Source organism: Apostichopus japonicus, chromosome 21 (assembly GCF_037975245.1).
Source record: "Apostichopus japonicus isolate 1M-3 chromosome 21, ASM3797524v1, whole genome shotgun sequence".
Classification (NCBI taxonomy): Eukaryota; Metazoa; Echinodermata; class Holothuroidea; order Aspidochirotida; family Stichopodidae; genus Apostichopus; species Apostichopus japonicus.
This window is the reverse complement of record NC_092581.1, coordinates 3589354-3611920: the sequence shown is the minus strand read 5'-3', so window position 1 is coordinate 3611920 and position 22567 is coordinate 3589354. Positions and strand designations below refer to the sequence as shown.

Sequence of the window (22567 nt, the reverse complement as noted above, 5' to 3'; positions counted from 1 at the left end):
TCTTAAAAGATTGAAGCAAAGTGGATGGGTGTATATTAATGTAATTGATACCATTGGGGTCATGCGGTAGCAAACCGTAACCTAATTGTACAATGTAAAAATCGTTTTGACGTGGCGACGAGTTTCTTTCTTGTACAATTAACCATTATTGTTCTTCTTTCTTTTGGTATAAACCTTGGGTTCCATATATAATAACAAAAACAAAAGGCCCAGAATGATTCAACTATACACGTTTAACATTGATGCAGTTCTGTGGCCATATATAATACTCTGCTAAAATAATCAGGGGCGAAGTAGAAGACAAGAACGTTATAGAATGCATCAACAAAAGTAAACAACCGATAGTTTCGATATCTACTGGTATGACAGATTGTTAGTTGTTATTTTATTATCTTACACGCCAGATACAAAATATAGAAATGCTAAAGGCTATAGGTAGCCCAAAAGATGGTACCAATATGTGGTGCTCATTAACTGTCTTATTTAGATCTAGTTAGCTACGTGCGTAGCAATTGGAATGGGACGATCAAACTCCTTCTCAGAGGATTTCAAATGATATGTTTTGTGGTGCCTATTGGTTTTAACCAATTAAATATCTAGGTAAGGCTGACGTTTTATTAGCGTTGAAATGTTTGGTACCACCACATTGTGGCAATATCAATTCAAACTTGACCTTGAACATTCTTGCCTACCTGAAGAAGATAGGCCTATACCTCATTCAACGCTTAGGTCTGACGTACCACACTATCACGCACGTCTTTGCTCGCCTTACAATGCCGAAACAATTTGTAATGATGTGTTCGTATTTCCGATCGGTCAAACGTTTAATAGCCTATGCATTTAGCAGGTGTCAGTGCATGCCTTCTTTAAAAATGAAAATGAATAAAAAGGGCGGAAAAATATTCCATTTTGTTCCATCAAGTAAGGTTAAACCCTTACAGGACCAAACGTGACTCTTTTCAGATTTACAGATTTGCCTTGGGTAATCTGACATTTTTTCTAAGGCACGATACAGCTGCACACATCTTGTGATGACTTCTCTTAAGAGCTGTAATGTCTTGATTGATACGTCTTTATTGTGACGGTATGCGGATTTTACTCCTTCAACTTCATTTCAAAAAGCAGGGAGGAAATACAGAACCGTTTTCGTATAGCAGGTGTTATGGTGAACTGGCATGTCGGCCGTAACATCATTACTTTTAAAAATATTCTTCCGATCATGTCAAGAAGCCCATACAAAATCGGCTGTGTAAATTTATTTTGGTCGAAAAGAGAGAAAGCGTAGGCTAATACTTGTTAATTCATATCTGTTTATCTTTTCAGACCCAAAGTATAATTTGTCCTCGATTGCGCAACCGAGAAGTTCCAAGAACCTCTTGCCTAGTGACCAATGATTCATAAGTTTCGCAAAACTAATTCACGCACATTCAAATGTGGCGTATCGGTGTCCTCTTTGTTTGGGGGTATTTATTTTTTATTTTTTTGTTTTTAGCAGAAACGAACAGCTGGTGATCGACTTTTAATAACCTGATATTTTCAGAAGATCATGCATTAAATATATAATGATTGTGAAATTCCATACACGATTTAGGGTTATGAAGGCATCTTCGTTTAGTCAAAGATATAAATGCCAATGTCTTGTCAATATGTAAAGAAAGTTCATTTAAGCTGGTCGAAATAGTAGGGAAAACATATCCAAGTTGTGACCATTCATAGCTACAAGTTTTATCAACAAGGTCTTCACACTGACACAGTCGGACATGTGACGTCCACACATCAATGGGACATCTGTGTATAAACACTTACGTGGTCATAACGACTTCGCGCAGGTTCCTATCTAATCTCTTTGAGCAAGTTTGTTTACAATCTTCCCAATAATTTAGAACTTTGATCTCAACTGACATCTACCCAAGGTACATAACTTCTGATACTAACGAATGAGGAGCTGATAGTATGAAGTTCGTTCATAACAATACCTTTTGTATAAAGTGACCCCTTTTGCATTAGACGCAAATGGCATTACGAAATATTGTGGAATTGCATAGCACACTCAAATATATTACGCGCAAACAAAGTTGATGTTAACAACCGCGTTTACAAATCATACAACGTTAACACACATACTCTGCACGCCACCATGGCGGTATATGGAAATTGAAGGCCTATACGGCGTGCAGCTATGAAGAAAAAGTTTTCAATCAAGTTATGTCACAGCGAATGTTATCAGCAGCAATAGGTGGCACAAGCTATATAAAATCGTCATTCGTTTGGCGGTTATAGTATAAGTGATATGTTACGGCATAAGTATATTCTTTAAAACGCAGTACGTTCTGGTAGATGTAACAACATGGACTACTAACAGAACATGTCATTACACCTTACACTAGTTTTGTCAAAGACTATGAGTGTGACATTTGCCTGTTGCATTCATATGCCAGGTTCATAAATACTCCCTCTATAGGTCTCTCTATCTCTATCTCTCTTTGCCCATGTACTCTAAACGTATACTGACTGATCTGCTTACAATGCAAATATGTGACGATATAATTAATGTCAAATGTAAGCGTGTCAAATTATAGTTAACAAGATACTTTTTTTTTTCTTTGCCATCAGGGGTGGGCCCAGAATGGCATACCGGACGGGGTGTGGCCTAGAGGTCATTGAATTTGACTCCGATGTAGGGGGTATGGGCGATTCACCGCCAGAAAAGGTAACATTTTAGTAGACGCCAATTGGCACAGTCCGATCCATATTTAGACTATAAATTATGATATTTAAATTGGTCTAAACGCAAGGCTTTGCTACTAACTACTTCTGGAGTTGGGAGAATGGGTGTACACCTCTTCCTCGGTATCTCCCTCCCCGGAATCTGCGCCTGCTTGCATAGTTACTTCCAACACAATGGGAAAGGGTACAATGACATTGACTGACGTGACTATTTTTTTACACACGAGTGACAAATTTGACTTTGTATTCAACCCTTATCCATCGAATGGGTATAGAACCCATCAAAGCAACGGTGTTACATGATTAGCCACGCATATTGATGAGTGAACGTTTACAATATTGTTAGTCCAGCATGTATACATTCCTATGCGTACATATGGCTACTTTACTATAGGAGATAACAATATAAAAAAAACTATAAAAAACACTATTGTACGTTATCATCGAGTACACACGTTGAATACCGGGGGAAGTGAGGAGAAATGCTGGTATTGCAGAAGAAACAAATTTGGTATAACCAACTGCTACTATGTGACAATTTGAAAGTAACCAAGAGGAACGAATGCAAACCGATGTACACAAGTTTCTATGCATAGCGATACGCACTGCGGCCATTATGAGAAATAATAATAAGGTTGGTAATAATACTACTATATAGTCGTCTAACACAAGAGTTCCGATACACTACTACTATCAAGTCGAAATTCTTCTAGATAGCTTGATAGCGTTGACGACGTGTACGCTAGGTGTGCAGTACACGTGTTCGGCATAGCGCGTAACCTTACGCACTGCAAATGCTTCTCTATGGCATCTCAGCTCTTTTGTGTTGCAGGCTCTAAATTCCGTTGGCGCCGTTGTATTGTGGCATTTTTTCTTTTTTTTCTTTTTTACAAACATGTACAACTATAGCGAGAAATAGTTCTACTAAATTTGAATGAAAGAAAAGGATTGATAGTAACAACCTGTTTTGTTTGCAATATAAAAGTCGGATTAAAATTGGTAGCAAATAACTGGAAACCAAAAACCTGAGGACCAAAAAGGTTAACAGGATAATAACTTCATAAGTTACGATTATTATAGCAGTATCTTTTAATTGCTCGACACTGCCCTTTTCCATTATCAAAAAAAAAAAAACACAGAACAAATAAAGACAAAATATGGTAAATATTCAAACCAATCTGTGGAAATTTATGGCAACAACAATCTTTTACTTCACAATATTCCTAAGTTCTCTCCTGATTAAGACGCCCAGGTGACCCTCTTGGTCTGGTCCAATAGTTATTTAACCAGTTTATCTGTATGTTTAACGCAATGGCCGTCGTTACCCAAGCTCCCACATATCTACAATATAGCACAATCTTATGGTAGCTTGTAAGATGTTACACGTACAAGATTCGTAACTAAAAGTCGACGGTTTTTAAGCAGATTTAAGGATTTTTGTAATTTCCCCAAATCCCCCACCCAAAATTTCCAAATCCCACATACATTGAGGAACGTTTTGGGAAATTATAATATCGCAAACTGGATGAAAATGCCTTGAAGGTTGGTAGTGAAATGCTTGTTATAACTTAACCCAGAGACGCCATTAGCATTCTATAGCATATATGGGGTCAACACTGTTGACCGTTTACTGATGTTCAGTTTTGCTATTTTTCACTAGCTTTTAGAACCAATCTGGTTTCCATTCGATATCACCAGGTTATGTAATATACTCGAGAAGGACTTCTGCGGGGAAAAAACACACATTCGAAGCCATATATAGGTAGGTATGTTCTCAGTTCAAGATCACGTGATGAGTGTGGATTACAGCATACAACTAATCTATCCCGACCACTTGATTTAGCCATTTGCCTTACAAATCAAGACAGACAACAGCCAAAGTCTGTCATGGATGATGTGACATGATCTCACTATTTGTGGGTCCTACTTAAACCGGGGCAATAAAGTCCGTTTAAGATACCGATGTACAGTACGTGAGGCACATCTGATGGCGTAACGGAAAACTTGACTTCGCCAGCAACCCCCCCCCCCCCAATGGTACAGTTAATGATATAAATGATTCAAATATAAACGACTGGCTTCATTTTGCTTTTTTACCCTGTTGAAGAAACGTCGGCTTGGCTCAACTTGGCCGTTGTCTGTTCAAGATGTTTGAATATGTGACGTTTTGGAAAACGCAGCCGATACAAATTCTGAAAGTCAGCCAAAAGTGGAATGTAGAATCATATTAACTAACCAGAAGGAAAATTGCATGAGAAGGAAAGGGGGGGTGGGGGGATAGACACTTTTTCGATAATCAGTTCAGCCAACCCCATTGTCTCTGCGGCATACTTCCTGCAGCAATTATTGGCAGTTAATATTCACAAGGGAGAGAGCCACTTACTATATGGATCTCAAATGGACATGGTTTGTCATTTCATGGATATGATTACTTGGCTGAAAAACAAAAACAATAAAATTTGTAACATGATGGTCGTATATTATCACTTTCTTGCAACTGGTAAATAGCTACACGTCCAACATGCATAATTCACAATACAACTTATCAGTATTGCAACTAAGAATCGTTATCGATATTAACTTTTTGTTCTCTTCAAATTATTGCCTTGCGTCTTTCAATCGATGAATCGCAAAGCTCCAGGGTACCTGAACAGGGCGACATCGAACTGGTATCATATATAACTAGAAAGACCGTGATAAGTACTTTAGCCAGCGATGGTGTCCTAAAATATGTTAGACTGATCAAAGTTCAACAGGTTCAATTCCTCGGGGGTACTCCGGTCCACATTTACCCTTTACTTTCTGTTCTTAACTTTCTCTTTCGACGAATGGTCGAAGGAATGCTAAATCTTGGCAGAAGGAAGCTATCTAGACACGCACAATTTATACTCCCCATTGAGATGTATTTGAATGGTCAGTAATGACCACATATGGGTTCCAACACATTTACTTAGAATTCTCCCATGCAGCCAGCGTTTATAGGTGGGTGGGGGAGGGTATGTTACAACCATACTATATAAAAGCTTTTGATTAAATATAAAATCCTTGGATGTCGCATTATGGAGTAAGTCCTGAAATAATAATACCAGCGTAAAAGTTGCACTTTGCAATGGGTATATTCATGCACTTCCCAACATTCTACAACCACGCCGCGTAATATTAACAGAAAAAAAGAATATCCATAAAACTAAACGATTTATTTATCTATGTACGACATGTTTCCTTCTATTCTTATTATAGGTCTATAGCCAAATATAGAAATTACTGTGTCCAACAATCATATTTGTCACGTTATGTCTTATCGTTTCATTTGTCGATTTTGAAGTCCTCAAGCCTAATTTCATTGTTGTCTCGATTTCATATCTTTGTGGAATGAAAGTAGCAGATTATGTATCTCGGTAATTTATCTCTTAAACTGTTTAATATTCAAACAACAAATTTTTGACCAATGCAACGTAAACATGCAGCTTAAATGGTATTTGTTTATTTTCGTCCATTTAGGCAAATGTCGGAGAGGTCGTAGATAAACAGTAGAGGGACAAATGTCATAATTTTAAAACGACTGAAAACGCACAAGGTATAAACCTCTACATCTTAACCTAGTAATCACAAGCAGGATACTGACATTCCCTTTAAGAGTGTTCACTTCACCAAACTAACAACGCAAGTATGCAATCATAAGGTATTGTATATTGAAACAAGCCACAGTACAACCACAATGTGGTTATATTGAAATATAAACAACCCTTCCCAATCACAAAGCGCAATGGTCAAGTCCTAAGTCAAACCGTGCACGGAATGGACGTGCTCAATGAGTGTGTTTATAGATCGATAAACCGTGCCGATAAGACACCATATTAACTGCTCAAATATCAACCACGGCGAAGTGAAACAATTACCAAGTCTTATCTTAGTTACAAAGTGACATACTTGTTTTAGTTCAACGGAGAAATTGTCAAATTGGAAAAAACTGCCAAATTGGGTAGCCATCTTTTGCTATTATGATTACTGTTATTGTTATTATCATTAATAACTATTTCTCCTTGAATGTACACAACAATTTTGACGATGTCATTAATATACAGGTCTCTTAAAATGTCTTCACATCACATTTTGATTACATTAATATTGTTAAATACATTTCGAACCTCTTCTCATAATCCGGTTTGTTGAACAATTTAGTTCAAAATAACAACAACCACAGCGACCATACTGTGTCAGCAGCATTTCAATTTCAGTGATTTCAATTTATTTCCATCTATAATTGAATTAAAATATATTCGTATAACGTTTTCATAACTGTTTGCGAATCAATGCTCTGTTTCGACTTGCAAGTGATCATAATTATGCCACGAGGGGAGACGAATTTGAAACAATAACGTTATTTCAATGCAAATTGGATATTTAATCCCAAATAACCTGCTTTGATGCCAGAAAAACCGAACTTCAAAGTTTTTTTTTTCAGGAATAAGAAAATCAAGAATATATAGTCTTCTGATTCCAAATGCAAAGTATGCCAAGGGCTAACATTGGAGAACTTAATATCTATTATTTCATATTATTTCAAATAAACATGACATTCTAAATGAAAGAATATGCATGTTGCATCTTCCGCCAAGTGTACCTGGTTCATATATTAGGATCTTGGACCGATGGTAACTATTGATTGCTTGGTTCTGTTTTCCTACATATTTGTAGGGTCTTTACATAGAGCTTCATCCATTAAGGGTTTCCCTTGAATTATAATAATTTATTTATATAATTACAACTGAATTAATTGATATTTGTTTTAGTACGGAATTGGTATGTTAAATTTGATTGCTAACCCGATAGGACAGTTTAATATACTGTCATTCTGCTTAAATTTAGGGGGGGGGGACGCCAATATTTATTTAAGACAGTTTTACTTCATTGCTTTTTGGATGCTTGAATACTTTGAAATTGCATCATGTTTTTGTAAATTATAACATACCGGTACAGTATAGAAAAGCATGAATTGTACAAGAATGTTTATAGAATCTAATCCTTCATCTGTGAATATCAAACAGTTATCATTTCATATTGCAGATAAAAAGCCGTAACCGTAACAACTGTTAATTACTACATGTGATGTATATATGTGTTAATATGGTTCACCATTGCAATCATTTTCTAAGACATCCCATTTCAGTCATTTAGACCCAACTCTATTTACTAAATATATAAACTGATATACGAAAGATTGAACGACGAAAACTGCCGTCGAATCCAGCGAGCAAAACATTTGCCTATATCTTTAAATGGAAATATTGATAGACATCAAGCAAGTGCCATCTAAGTTTCAGTGAAATTCAAACAAAATTAGGGAATTGCCTATGGGCATACATACATACTGAAGGCGAGTATAGGACACTTTGTACCCTCGACTGAAATATTGTCAATCAAACTTCGATAGCCTTCCTTTATGATTTGAAATTTAAAGCAACTTTCTGAGTTAATTTCTGAGTACATTACTCGATGCGATTTAAAACCAAAATCCGAACACAAAGTGGACAATGTGGTTTAGGTTGACTGGTCGAGATTTATTTCAAATAGTAAAAGAACATTCAAAAAGGTTTGAAAAGTTTCCAATTTGCTGTCAACCGTGTATTATTCTGACTATGAATGAAGCTTCCGACAGACGAAATTGCTAAGAATCGAGTAACATTCATTCGGTGAAAATTGTATGAGTTGGTCTAATGGAGAGTCATGTACTTGCTGGTTATGCAGTTGGTATAACGTCAATTAGTGGCACATCAGATCTATAGAGACCTTTCAAAAGTCGCTAAAATTCTTCAACAACAAATATCAATACTCTACTTTATTATGATTACTTTTCGACAACAGAATGAATCTGCAAAGAAGTGGAAACTTTTCATAGGCGGTCAAACTGTAATGGTTTGGCTGTTTCTTTGAAGTTCTACCCAAACTTTGTAATATTTACATATTCTTTACACATACTTCATTACTTTACACATAACTGTGGAATCCATGTAGATATACTACAGCAGGTTGCTGCTCCTAACTGTGCAGTGATTAATCGTTTATTCGAACACAGAAGAAAAAGTAAACAACAACAACAACAAACAAATTAGAACGAATCAGGTCATTAAGTCATTAATGTTTTGTGAAATCGCAAGTTTTATAAACGGGGATTGGCAAAACGGGGAATTGACAAAGCCAGTAAGCCAAACTAATCAATATAACTAACGAAGCTTAGCCTAGACGTGCATGCCCTCGACATTTGTTCCATAGCAACGCCAAATTTTTACCTTGGTAAAGTTTCCAACACTTTTCCTGACTAGGACAACAATAAATATGATTAATCTACCTCCAATACTCAACTATAGCCTACCATTTAATGTAACACTTTTTCAGCATATGCACCAGCACTATTTACAAATTTCATACAAATTACTGGTACTATAGGTAAACGTTGTACTTTTACCGTGTTATCAAAGCTAATACCTAGATAATTATTTTGCAACAGTTCATAAGAAGCAAATACACCAGTATTGTTAGTATATAAACGAAGCTAGTGGATATGATTGCAATATTTATGTGGTTGTTGACATTTTAGTCGTGAAAGTTTGAAGATCACATGTTTGAATGTATACTGAAGCTAATGTAAGGAAATACATGGCATGACGTCTTAGTAAAGGACTAACAGAAATTAGTATCCATGCAATATTATCCACCGTTGAACAATTCTATACTAATGCTTGGGTATACACAAGCTGCCACGTTTGTATGAGGTGCATACTATTTTCACTTTATAGAACGTCATATGTGATGCAACTGTCTTATAAAGTTCAACACTTACTGTTTCTTTATTTCTCATTGAGAGAACTAGCTCATTAATTGAGAAATCACAGAAACAAAACACAAAGATTCAGTCTATGATTTCCAAAACTACTTAAAGAATTCTCCAATCAACAACAATAAAATACTCAAAACTTCGAAAAGAATATCTGCCAAAAGATGAATGAAGCTAGTAATGTTACTGGGGATTTTAACACATTTTGAAGTTTTTAGCCAATAACGAAATTTGCTGGAGAAAACTACCAGCTTTCTTGTAATATATGTATCAATTAACATAATTCTGCAGAGGTTATTGTATATATATTATATTCATGTTATTGAATAAATTACTTTGTATGCTAAATAGGATGAAGTGAAATTAATTTTATCCATAAATGTGCATACCTATTGTGATAAACTTTGACAAGTTAGCAGTCCACTTTGATCCCGTACAATGTATTTCTACCTAAGCATACCTTTGTAGCCCTATCAAGCTTTCCACTGGCATGAGTATCCTTATATCACCTGGTTTACTTTTACAAGTGTTTCTTCCTTCAAACTTGAAATCCCTTTTTTAGATTGTCATATAAGCAAGAATCTACAGCATATCTCAATTGACAAATGCAGGTACAACATCTAGTATACGAGAAGGCAATCGAAACTATTTGGACTTGGTCAAACGACCACAATGTCAACTTCAATGTGTGTTTAAAGTCACACATTGTCGAGATAGCTAAGCAAACCGTCTTGCTTAATTGAAGCCGAAACTAAATTACCTTTCCTTTTTTCCAACGAAATGACGCGTTTTCTTCCCTTTGAAAACACATCTGCTAAACTGAGATAATGTAAACATTATTTATTATGGGAATCAAACTTTAAACCAAGATGTAAACTAAGCAACGAAATTAAATGTATATACAATTAATCTATGGTATAATATAACCAAAACATTCCATTCAGTTAAAGGGAAACCAAAAATATAAAAAACCCATTCACTCTGGCCATGCGATGGAAAGTTCAATGAACTTCAAATCTTCCTTTGGTTTAGGTCGATGTTAAACAAATAAAAATAATGACAATAATAAAACTTCTGTAAATTCTTGTTTTGTTTGCAATCTAAAGAGTCTGTTAGAAATATCTTACATATTACACATGATATTTCTGACAGAGTGGTAGATGTTGTTACCTAACTATGTCTGTAACTATAATCAGAGAGCTGCGAACTGTTTAGTCAAATAAAGAATATGTGTTAACAAAGAAAATGTTTTGTTTGCATCTAAAGGGTCTGTTAGAAATATCTTTCATACTACACATGATATTTCTAACAGAGTGATAGATGTTGTTACCTAACTATGTCTGTAACTATAATCAGAGAGCTGCGAACTGTTTAGTCAAATAAAGAATTTGTGTTAACAAAGAAAATGTTTTGTTTGCATCTAAAGGGTCTGTTAGAAATATCTTTCATATTAAACATGATATTTCTGACATGAGTGATAGATGTTGTTACCTAACTATGTCTGTAACTATAATCAGAGAGCTGCGAACTGTTAAGTCAAATAAAGAATTTGTGTTAACAAAGAAAATGTTTTGTTTGCATCTAAAGGGTCTGTTAGAAATATCTTTCATATTACACATGATATTTCTGACAAGAGTGATAGATGTTGTTACCTAACTATGGCTGTAACTATAATAAGAGAGCTGCGAACTGCAGTTTAGTTAAATAAAGAATTTGTGTTCCAAACATATAAAATAATAATAATCCTTTTTATCCTTTATTCGAAGACCGCTCATGTTTCTGTCTAATACTAACATTTCCTGGTGCGATTTGGAGGCTAAAAGGGACAGATAACTTTGCGGTGGGGTGTACTACAAATATTGTCGAAACTTAAAAGCAAATTACAGGGGAAAAGAAACGTTTGTTGCTGCCATGTGGAAGTGAAAATACAGCCACATAAAGATATAATATATAAGTTATTCCCATTGCACCTTTGTAAGTTTCCATTTTGATGGAGCCACAAATGTAAACTCTTGAATTGCTGCATTTTGAAAGGCAAACCTACCAAAGTAACGATGTTTACTTCATGATAAAGGATGGGATAATAAAATGAGCTTTCCTTAGATTTAGTCATTTAAAGTATTAAGGATTAATTCTAAAATTGGAAAAAATGGAAACCAACCTTAAATAGTAAGTACCAGCCATTCAAATTTCCCGTTGATCTAGTAAACAACTAAGTAAAAACTATTTAACAAAATAGAATAAAAGGCTTACATTTCAACAGTTACTCATCACTGTTTTACAAATTTAGTTCTCGTATGCAAAGATTCGTATAATTTGTCATAATTATGTTTCAAAATTTAACAATAGAAATCACACATTTCTTTTAAACTAAAACCTGATGTGTCGGCGGTATGATTAAATTTAACTGTCTGTATGAAGATTTATATTTATATGTACACAGATATATTGCTATTACTTTGCTGGAAAAAAAAAAGCAAAATGAGTATCCCATTCAAATAACTAATACTTCTACAAACAACCGAATTATGGAAAACGCAAAAGGAGTATCAAAATCGCCACGATTACATAATAAAATCGCAACAACAAAAAAAGAAGAGAAAATCCTTGTCTCCAAAATTTGGTGAAATATATCTGGTCTCATGTTCAAACTTAACTTGAATTGTTATTATTGTTTTTGTTACTGCTTTTTCGAGAAATCTTTCCCCCCTCAAACTGTCAAATTCAGCAAATAAAGTTTGAATTTTTAAGAAATACACAAGAGCAGTGTTACTCACTGACCACCGGTATTTCTGCCGTTGATACACACACACATATAGACACACACACAGTGTGTCAAACTTTTAAACAATGTGCAATGAAATACCGTTCACATTTCTACAATGCGTGTGTGTGTGTGTGTGTTAGCAGCTTGCAGGCTCGCCAACAAAATACCAATGAATAACTGAGGTCGTATTGTTGACCGGGCTTATTCCTTACCATGAAACGGTAGTCACCGGCTAGTTATCAATGCTGTGTAACCGTCGAGCTCTGGTATATATATTTTTTTAGTAAAGTTCAATTATAATATACAGCAGGCAGCGCTCGCTGAAATGGTTTTCAAAACAATTTCCTAGCCTGTGGGGTCAGACGAAGAGTGACCAAGCCTAATAGCATATACGCAGTTCTCTTCAGTTAGAAACCAATGATAAACACTCAGAGAATAGGGTATAGCACATAGGGGGCTTTCACTCAAAACGTAATTTACTTGCGGGTATGAAAGAAAGGTGAATACGTCCGTTCAAAACGTGCTAAAAAATTACCCGAAAAGGGGATATATTTTATTCAACCTAGTATTTTTGGAATATAGTTCTGACCGTTTTTTGACACTACGGCGCTGACAGGTTCAAGCCAAGAAATGTATATATTTTATATAGTGGTAGGATATGTCGAAATTATAGATTCTGATATATATATTATGCAAACTTGGAAAAATGTTCCGAAGAGGATTCGGTCAGTTTGTTGAAGGCGTGTGCTTTTTCGGGGGTCTTTTTTACGGTTAATGTCATAAAAATAACAATGCATATCTCTCGAGACAGAACGTAGCAAACCCAATATATATGTAATAATTAATTCGTTTTACGAAGCAACGCCATTAGCTATAACGGCTTCAGTCACTAAAACTAAAAACCAATTGAAAAGCTTTGATAAATCAAATTTCAAAATTTACAATGACGATATCAAACTTCAACATTTCCTATAACATTTTGAAAAAAAAAATATTGGAATTTATTCTACCCATAACTGTTGCTGGGGTTGCATTTAAAAAAAAACTAACAAGTTGTACCACTTAGTAATACGACAAACTATGAATGTAGTAACAACATCAATTTTCTACCAAAATGCTATACCGAATTGAGTGGTTCTCACCCATCAATGAAATCTACAAAATATTTGAAGAATATGTTGTTTTTTCTTCTATATATTACCTGCCATCCGAAGTCATAGAAGCTACTGAAAGCACTGATTTTCTCGGTCTCCGGTGTGGAATATTCAACCGTAGCAATCACTGTTATAGAAACTTTTGACGACAAAATCGATATATCAAAAGGCAAGTAGTTATCCAGCAAAGAGAGATCAGTTCAGGTAATAGCACTGTATATGGCTATATATATATATATATATAGCCTATATATATATGTAGCCGATATATGTATATATGTGTACTTCGAACGAAATACTGAGTGCACCCCGAAGAAGAGGTAAAACTCTCACTAGCTTATAGTGGCAATCCACTGCTCCCTGTAGTCCAAATATAGAGACGTTTTTTTTTTTACCTGTGTCCTACCTCTTTCGAGGTCCAAGGCCGAATGACTGAGCGACTATCTCATCCCTAGAATATCAATTGGATCGAGCACACCCTGTCGAAATGGGTTTTTTTTCCACTGGTTTGGCTATCGCTTTTTCATGATTTCTTTTAAATTCTGGATTAGCCACGTGAGAGGACAACAATTGCCAACTAGCACACGTGTGGCACGCTTGAGAACTTGACACCATATAGACCGGTGGGTCCAGACGAGAGGGAAAAAAACTCCCCTCTATATAAGAACAATGGGTCGGTGGTTAAAACACCCTTATCCCTTCCTGACAAAGAAAACTATGGGATAGTCTATTAAACCACGTTTTCTTTCTCTCTCTCTCACTTTCTTTTTTATCTTTTCTTCTACTCTCTTCCCTTTTCTTTTCTATGCTTTTGCTTTCTCTGTTTCAGCCTGTCTTATGGATCACCTTTAAAACCTTACAATACATCAAAAATGAAAAACGCGTTGGAAAAACCGTGACCCGCTTGGGACGGCAACAGTTTTCACTAAAATAAAGTGTATTTTCTGTTATGTCTATCAGGCTGGAACCATAAATTATCTGAGCAAAAGCACATCTCTTTACACAACTCAATATATACATGTATACGATCACTCGCAATCACCGAGGCGAAAAGAAAAAAAAAAGAAAGAAACGAAAGAAGTTTTGAACCAAGTATTATAATAACGCAAACTTAACAAAATTGTCTGCGGAAGTCGTTCTCGTCCACGCAATCGCTCACGACGGGCGCAGCATCCAAATCACTTATAGCAAATTAGGTGAAATTGCAGATCATCGGCAATTCATACTTGGTTAAATAAACTATATGTACAACACTTGAAGAGGTGACCGTAACGTCATTCCACTTTTCTCGTTGGTAACTTTACAACGAATAGGTTAAACTGAACGAATTTGCGAAATAATCGGTTCGACTATTTTACAATATTGTCAACTGATCTTATTTTTCAACTTGAGGTAATTTTGTGACCTGTATCAAAAAAGTGCCATTATTTCGAGTATTTCTTAGACTGTTTTGCTGAGTCTGTCTCGACTTGTATCTTCCACTTAAATGCTTTGAACTAAAACTTGTTTTTTTTTTCAATTCAAAACGTTTACTTCGCAACGAGTTTACTTATTGAAATTGTGATCAATGTTTATTAGATTATATGAGAGATGCTATTGAATATTTAATATCCAACGAATAACTCCCCATAGTTTATTGGTTCACGGATTTGTTGATAATTTCCCCCATTCCGTATTCTGTTCATGCCGTGCTTTTTACATAAATCACAAAACAATAAATCCAGTTCGTTAAACTAATGAATGTATGGCAATCAACATTTTTAAGTCTTTCCAACGCAGAACGTGCATAACTGGAAACTGAGCAGTTGGTACAATTTCAAACCATAATGCTTCACAAAAATAAAATGATAAAAGACCAAAACAATTCAAAAAAGTACACAAGTCCCGAAACAAGGTCCCTCTTTTTCTTGTTTCTTTTCATATTTCCATCCACGTATTATGTATGTGCCTACTATTTTATGAAATATGAAAACAAAAAATATGAAATCTTGTTTAAAAGCAAAATTTTCCGCCTTAACAATTACCAATATGAATATTTGATTGATTAATAAAATATTCATTCATATAGCAAGTAAGAACTATTGGCATTAAACTTTTCTGACAGAACAAGATTAAGGAAATATAATTCCTGAGATTGGTGGAAGTTGCTATGAGATAAATAATTAAATATATTGAAGGAAAAAAAGTCACTTTAGAAGACAATTGTTAAACTAATTCTTATAAGTGCACTGAAGAAGTCAAATCCCTGCACTCAAATATTTGAAAAGGCGGCAAAACATACCGTTATTTAGAAACCAACTCAAACCAAAGTTTAACAAGTCTTTTTCTTGTTAAGTTGAATAGTTCAACTTTTCTTCAAAACAGTTTTACTCAAACTTTTACTCAAAACAGTTCAGGAAAAAAGTCATTATGTTAATTACAAAGACCACGCGTATTTTGCTTTCTCATTCTCGAGATTAATGAATATTCATTGTGACAAGTATATAAATACGTTGTTATTCAGATTAATACTAAAAGCATTCAACAGAAGATAATGTACTGATATAATGAAACAGTTACTTTGGATGGCAACAGGGCTACTTGATTTCAGATATTCATAACTTCTTGTACATCTACCTAAGACAATTGAATTTTACAATACTATAGTATGTTTCAACAAAACTTTCCTTCCTGCCAATTAAAGAATCGTGGCACATACTTGACATGGTTGTCATGATTTTGCAGTCAAATAGGAAGGAATACTTTCTTGTAAATGTTATTCATTATTATGTCGACTCTCTCTAGTTGAATTGAGTTGTTCTTGGGTTTTTTTTTCCATTTTATTTAACAAAGTGTACATTGTGTTCTCTGATGTTTTACTATTACGATGACTCAGAAGACAATTAACTTCATGGAAATTGTATGAACCTTATTAAAGATTTACATGCGCCAACATTCGATTTGAGCCAAAGCGTGTACAACAAATGCACATCAAAGAAATTGGTCAGTAAAATTTTATTTTATAAGACTAAGCTTCAAAAAATCACAAGAATTTGCTTCTGTGTAGAAAAAAATATATATAATTCCAAACAGTGTATTTTACTACTCCTCAAAACGGAATCCTTTGCCACCAAAGATTTGATTTATGCCATCACAAAACTTTCACAAACGAGTGTGGTCAGAAACAGGACTAGCCTGTGGACCTTACCTCCCAGAGAATACTGACCTTTTACGTCAGAGGTCATTTGATTGTCTTCATTATTACCCACTTCTTCACCTCTCTGGGCGTCTTATTTATCATAACGTATATCATCGCCCGCCACACACCGGTGATATTACCTTCCTTCGTGTTTTGTCACTGCAATACCTGCAGTACTCAGCTTAAATAGGTTAAATGTTCCCGGTGAATGAAAGAAAGTGTCGTGAGAGCATATATATATATATATACAGCGGTCTACATTTTAATATCCTACAAAATATTGACCCTCTTGAAAAAGAAGAGAAGTGGCATATTTTTTTGTCGGCCAAAAATAGTATTCAAATGACATTTCATGTTCACAAAAATCAACAGGAAATGTTACTTCTAGGATACCTATACTGAGTATGAGTATATATAAATATATATAGATATATATAAAGATATATATCTATGTAGATATATAAAGATATATTGATATAGATATATTGATATATATTGATATAGATATATTGATATATATATATATATATATATATATATATATATTAATATATATATATATATTAATATATATATATATTTATATATATATCAATATATATAGATAATATATATATATATTTATATATATATATATATTTATATACATGTATATATATTACGATTTCAATTATATATATATTAATATATATAAATATATCTAGATATAAATATATATATATATATATATTATATATAATTATATATATATATATCAATATATCTATATCAATATATCTGCATAGTATATATCTACATAGTATATATCTATAAAGATATATATATATACATATATCTATATGAATACCTATATATATATATCTATATCTTCATATATAAATCACCATGAACACAGAGATGACAGCACCAGTTAAGGTATTCTCTATTCTTAGATCATTCTGGTAGGTAAAAATATGCAAGTGATACAAGTTTCGCTTAATTTAGTGGATTCAACGAACATTTTTAATTTCCTTAATTACCTTCAAACATGGAATAGCAGAGGTATAAAATGAAGGTGAATAAAACTAGACAACATTTTCCCTTTATCTTTCATACAAACATCTTGTCACTATTCACCTAATGCTAAGAAGTCAAGGAATAGGCAATTGCAGACTGAAGTATGGATTTAGTTTCTTGTGATTCCTCCCACTGGAATCTAGATCTCGCAAAAATTTGATTATCTTTAACACTTTGATGACTTTGTTGTGACAGTATCAAGCTACTGTTTACCATAACAAAATACAAACTATATAAAATCTTTTCTTTTTTATACTGGTTACATGAAGTAGCTATACTACAATACATCGTCAATAAAAATATAATAATAATAATAATAATAATAATAAATAAGGAGGAATACCAGCTTGAACCATTTCCCATTCAGAATGTAGGAATTATTCCAAAATCTGAGATATGTTGAAGGAAACAATATCATTTCTTCTTTGATTTAATATATAGCATAACCTCAGAATCTTTGCAACTTTACTAATGAAAAAAACACTGCAGTTAGAAACTCACATTGTGTACAAAAATTGTATGTGGTTGTTCTTAACCAGAGTATAGGAAAGTATACGAAGAATAACTAAACACTTAGGCATGGACGTTATTCCAAGTTGGATGATTGTGACGACCTTGGAGAATACCACAGTGAATGTGAATATATTTCTACCGTCTTGGTACGCGAGGCAGGTTATTCCTACTACCGCTAGTACAAGCTAGTTGGTTGCAGAGCATTTTAAGAGCTAAACAATCCAACTGAAATATATTTGATATTTTCAATCCTTTCCATATAAACTCAAAACCTATATTGGTTCATACAAAATATTAGATCACCATTTTGGTTTCTATCAAACGAGAAATGACATAAACGTTTGGGGTTTCGAATACCGACAGTGAGCCTTTTAGAGCCATTGTAGTAGAGTTAGTTGTAGTAGTAGTAGTAGTAGCTGTAGTTGTACTTACACATTCAAGGGCGTCGTGTGTACTCGTTCAGGATTCGCACAGCTTGTGATACTGTTGGAGATCGCAAAAGCAGGCATAACGTGTTGCACGGTACCGACTTGTATAGGCTACCAAACTGACTTTGAGTGTTAAGTAACCTAAAAAAGGTTCTCGCTTAAAAGACCTAGCTGTATGATCCCTTGTCGAACCCTTTTTTGGTTTAACGGTGAGAGATGAAGGTATGTGTGATTTTTCCTCTAACTTTCCGTCTACAATTTATCACCTCTGTATCACTGTAGCAACTTCGTCCAACTCTAGATCAGTCCAATTATGATACTCTAGCGATTCCAGTACTACTTCAACTGCGGTCAGTACGGTTTCTGTCATCAGCTGTGCTAGTACTAGGCTCAGGTTAAGAACGTATTTCCCCATCGTGGGCCTTACTCCGAAGCCAAAGGTTATAGGCTTTTATGCACGCGCTCCGAATTCAAACGCAGTTAACCGGTATAACGAAACAGTGTACAGCCAGCTTTCATTTTCAATGATGAGCCAAATTTACATTGTAAAGGTGGTGTACTAAAAATGGAACGCTCTATAGTGTGCGGTCAAGGCGAACTTCTATGACGCACAGGAATGGGAGAGGAGCCAACTTTGGGGTTTAATGTCTCTTACTCATGTTTACAAGAGGTATTGTCGAATTACAAAAATCGTTTGCGGAAAACCCCGTGACCAAATCCTGTAGACGTTACATATAAGGGCCGGTTTCACGAAATTAGTATGGTAGCAATGTCGTCGGTGGTATATGCAATGTAAACACTTGGGTGAATGTAATGAAAACATTACGGAAGGATCATGCACGGTTTCTCTTCCGTGAGAAAGAGGCAAGAGAGGGCGTGATTAGCTAGTAGTGAGAGGTCTGAAATATTATCGTGGAATGCTGCTATTGTCGTTTAATGACCCTATATACAAATACGTAATATCCTTTCCTAAAGAACCATTTAGGTCACTGAGATTTTGGGCTATGTGTTTACTTTAAAATGTACTATTTGTTATAACCATGGTTATTGTCAAATCTTAAGGATGGCGGATTCGTGACCGTAGCTTCCAAGGTTAAATAAATATTATGGTGTATATAATAGGGGCGAAGTACAAAGGTAGCATGGATGTAATATTTGCTACGTGGTGTGGAAGTAAGGAAATAACGGCGGTGGCATAGATGTTATGTAAATTGCATGATGTGTCAAGAAGACATTTGACGACACATCAGATGTCATCGTTCGTATTACGTAGCACATATGTTGTGTAACAATGACTGACTTAATGTGAGTTCCGTCTTTCATTACACCACAGACAAAGTCGAATTGGAAGGTTGTACATGTTACATGTAGGCTACATGTTACAATCTACAACGGCTTGCGACAAATGCCTATGATATAGGCTAAATTGGAAGAGACTATATACATCCGTATATGGCATGGAACACTTGTAACCTTCTTTCTTTGGAACTGACAGCGCCCATGCACATCATTGTAAACGTCGCTTTTCTTTTCTTTTGCAAGGGTTGGTTTAGTGCAAGCAAATCTTTTGATAGGGTTTGAGCCGGCTATGCGTTGGATTGCAGCGCCCTTTTACAAAGTGCAAGCTATATTGAAGAATAACTAATTTGGCTACAACGGTGTACAAAATTCGGTCTTGCCATTCATGCCAGAATCAAATTTTTTACATCCTTGTAAGGTTTACTGATGAATCAATAAACCTAGCTTACAAACGTCTCAAATTACATATCTTATCATAGCAACATGTAGGTCAAATTAGTATTTAGGTATCCCAAAGTCTTCCGCACACAATCAAATAAGTCACATCAACTCCGAAAAACAGAACCCAAAACAAATAATTTCAGATTTTACAATTATATCAGCTTTCAGATTTCTTCCTATCAAAGAATCACATGACAAAAGTGATGCTCTAATCTACAGTATATGAATGACCAGCATCCTTGGCTTAGAAAATATTGCTGATATGGCAAACAACAACAACAGCCTTACATATTTATTTATTAATCGACCTACGAGATATGAACATTTAGGAGTGAGGTGATTGGTCCACTCTCTGCACGTTACCATGGCTTTGTCAGCAGAATCATCGAAGATGATTGGTGACTTAATGAGACTCGTGAAACACGTCACTTTGACAGATAACAACGATCTTCCTAACTTTTTTTTTAGATCAATATCAAAGCAACTTCTGATTGGATCAATTCTTCAAAAAAGATTATCGTGTTACGCTCGCAATTTAGCGTGACATAATATCAACCATTCGGTAATTGAAAATAAGATTCTTAGTATAACGTTCGCAATGCAATATAGTAATAGATATGTCACCTAGGGTTAAATTCCCCATGTTTGGTGTCAGCAGCTTTCACTGAATTAACACTATCCGGTTCAACACTGTGACGTTATTACCTGTGTGGTGTCACGAACATAGTAAGTGTACCATTCGACCTTGATGGGACGAAATAGAAAACATCAAATATAGGTTGACAAAAATTTAGAATTTGCCGAAAGAAAGGCAAAAATACAGATCGTGGAGTGCATTCTAGGAGGGATCTACTTCCACGAGTCAATCAGAAGAATGCCTAGACAATTTTGTTAAACTTTAGATGCGATAAGTGACATGATGTCGCATTTTCGAGCCGAGGGGGGGGGGGGGGGAGCGAGACGATTCCACGTTTGTCGTCACGTTCTTACGTAATCAAATTTGAAAAGAAATTAGTAGCACGACTTTCAAAAAAATATATAATAAAAAAAGTATGTGTATAGTTATATGTTAGAATTTGACGTCAGACACTTTAATGTCTATATGTTGATGATGCAATTAACTACTTCAGACACTTGGTAATTAATATCAATAATAACTTACAATCCATTAAAAATTGTTACAGATTCTTTATTTCTTACATAATTTACTAAGTTTTAGAGACGTGGTTCATGTATATTGGTAACAGACGTTTTATGATAACCTTACACCATACTTGACTGTTGTTACCGCTGGTACTAGTTTAGCGACATGAGAGTCACATGACTCACTATGGCCAATCAGAGCCGTTATTGGCTCTAATCGTCTTTGCCTGTTTCACCTGGACAATTCTAACGTTAATCTAATGATAAACGACGGAAGGTTCTATAGTTTTTACAAAAAATATACAGAAAGGAGACCCAACTAATCCTAAGAGTTCAGTAGTGTAAACGTACAGTACAACTCGCCCCCCACACCCCCACTTAGCCCCTTCCTCAGAAAGCTGTGTGTACCCTTCCCCTTTTATTTCAGAGTAAGCCAAGACTATCAATTGGGAGTGATTACTTATGTTCATTCCAATACCGATACAGTATAAGCCAACCATTTCTGAAACATGCTTTTTTTTCACCGCAGCGTCGGAAGAATTATCTATTGGCATAAAAACTCTTACGGGGAGTTCAGGGGGGTTAAGAGGGGTGAGGGGGGGGGGGTGAAGAGGTTTGGATGAAGAATGAAAATGATGAGGGGGATGTTTGGATAAGGATTTAATGAGGTTTACTCTTCTGACTAAATTCAATCCCAACGATGAGGCGAGTCAAGAAAGTTCAGTCAGGGGAATCTTCTACCCCCACTTACCCCCTTCTCCGCACCCCCCCCCCACTCCACCCCACCTCCTTTCCGCCCAGCTGGTTACACCACTTAATTGATCATGTTATGATATATTGACTACATTGCCATGATATTTTGCGTAATGAAGCGAACTTCGTTTATATTTTGAAAATCATTGTGCCAACGTTTAATATTTAGGGCGAAGTGTAAGTTATTATTTCCCTGTTCGGTTCAGTAACCGGTAGCATTGGAGCCTGATCTTTTTCACGCAGGGTATGTTTGCCGCGGTTTTGAGAAACCAT

General features: G+C 35.1%; 1 protein-coding gene across 6 annotated transcripts in view; it reads right to left on the bottom strand.

Moving 5' to 3' along the window:
• LOC139962676 (protein lin-28 homolog A-like) overlaps window positions 1-22567 on the bottom strand; it is an 85543-nt gene that overhangs the window by 24250 nt on the left and 38726 nt on the right. Inside the window, exons 1-2 of one of the 6 annotated variants that reach the window (XM_071962851.1) lie at window positions 18663-20195; window positions 16689-16842 (exon numbers count right to left, since the gene is read on the bottom strand). The exons of 4 other annotated variants lie outside the window; for them this stretch is intronic. In XM_071962851.1, coding sequence (XP_071818952.1) covers window positions 16689-16707 — 19 coding nt within the window. In that variant the 5' untranslated portion in view covers window positions 16708-16842; window positions 18663-20195. Of the gene's footprint in view, window positions 1-16688; window positions 16843-18662; window positions 20196-22567 lie in introns of those variants that run through there. One more of the 6 variants, XM_071962854.1, reaches the window with a different exon arrangement.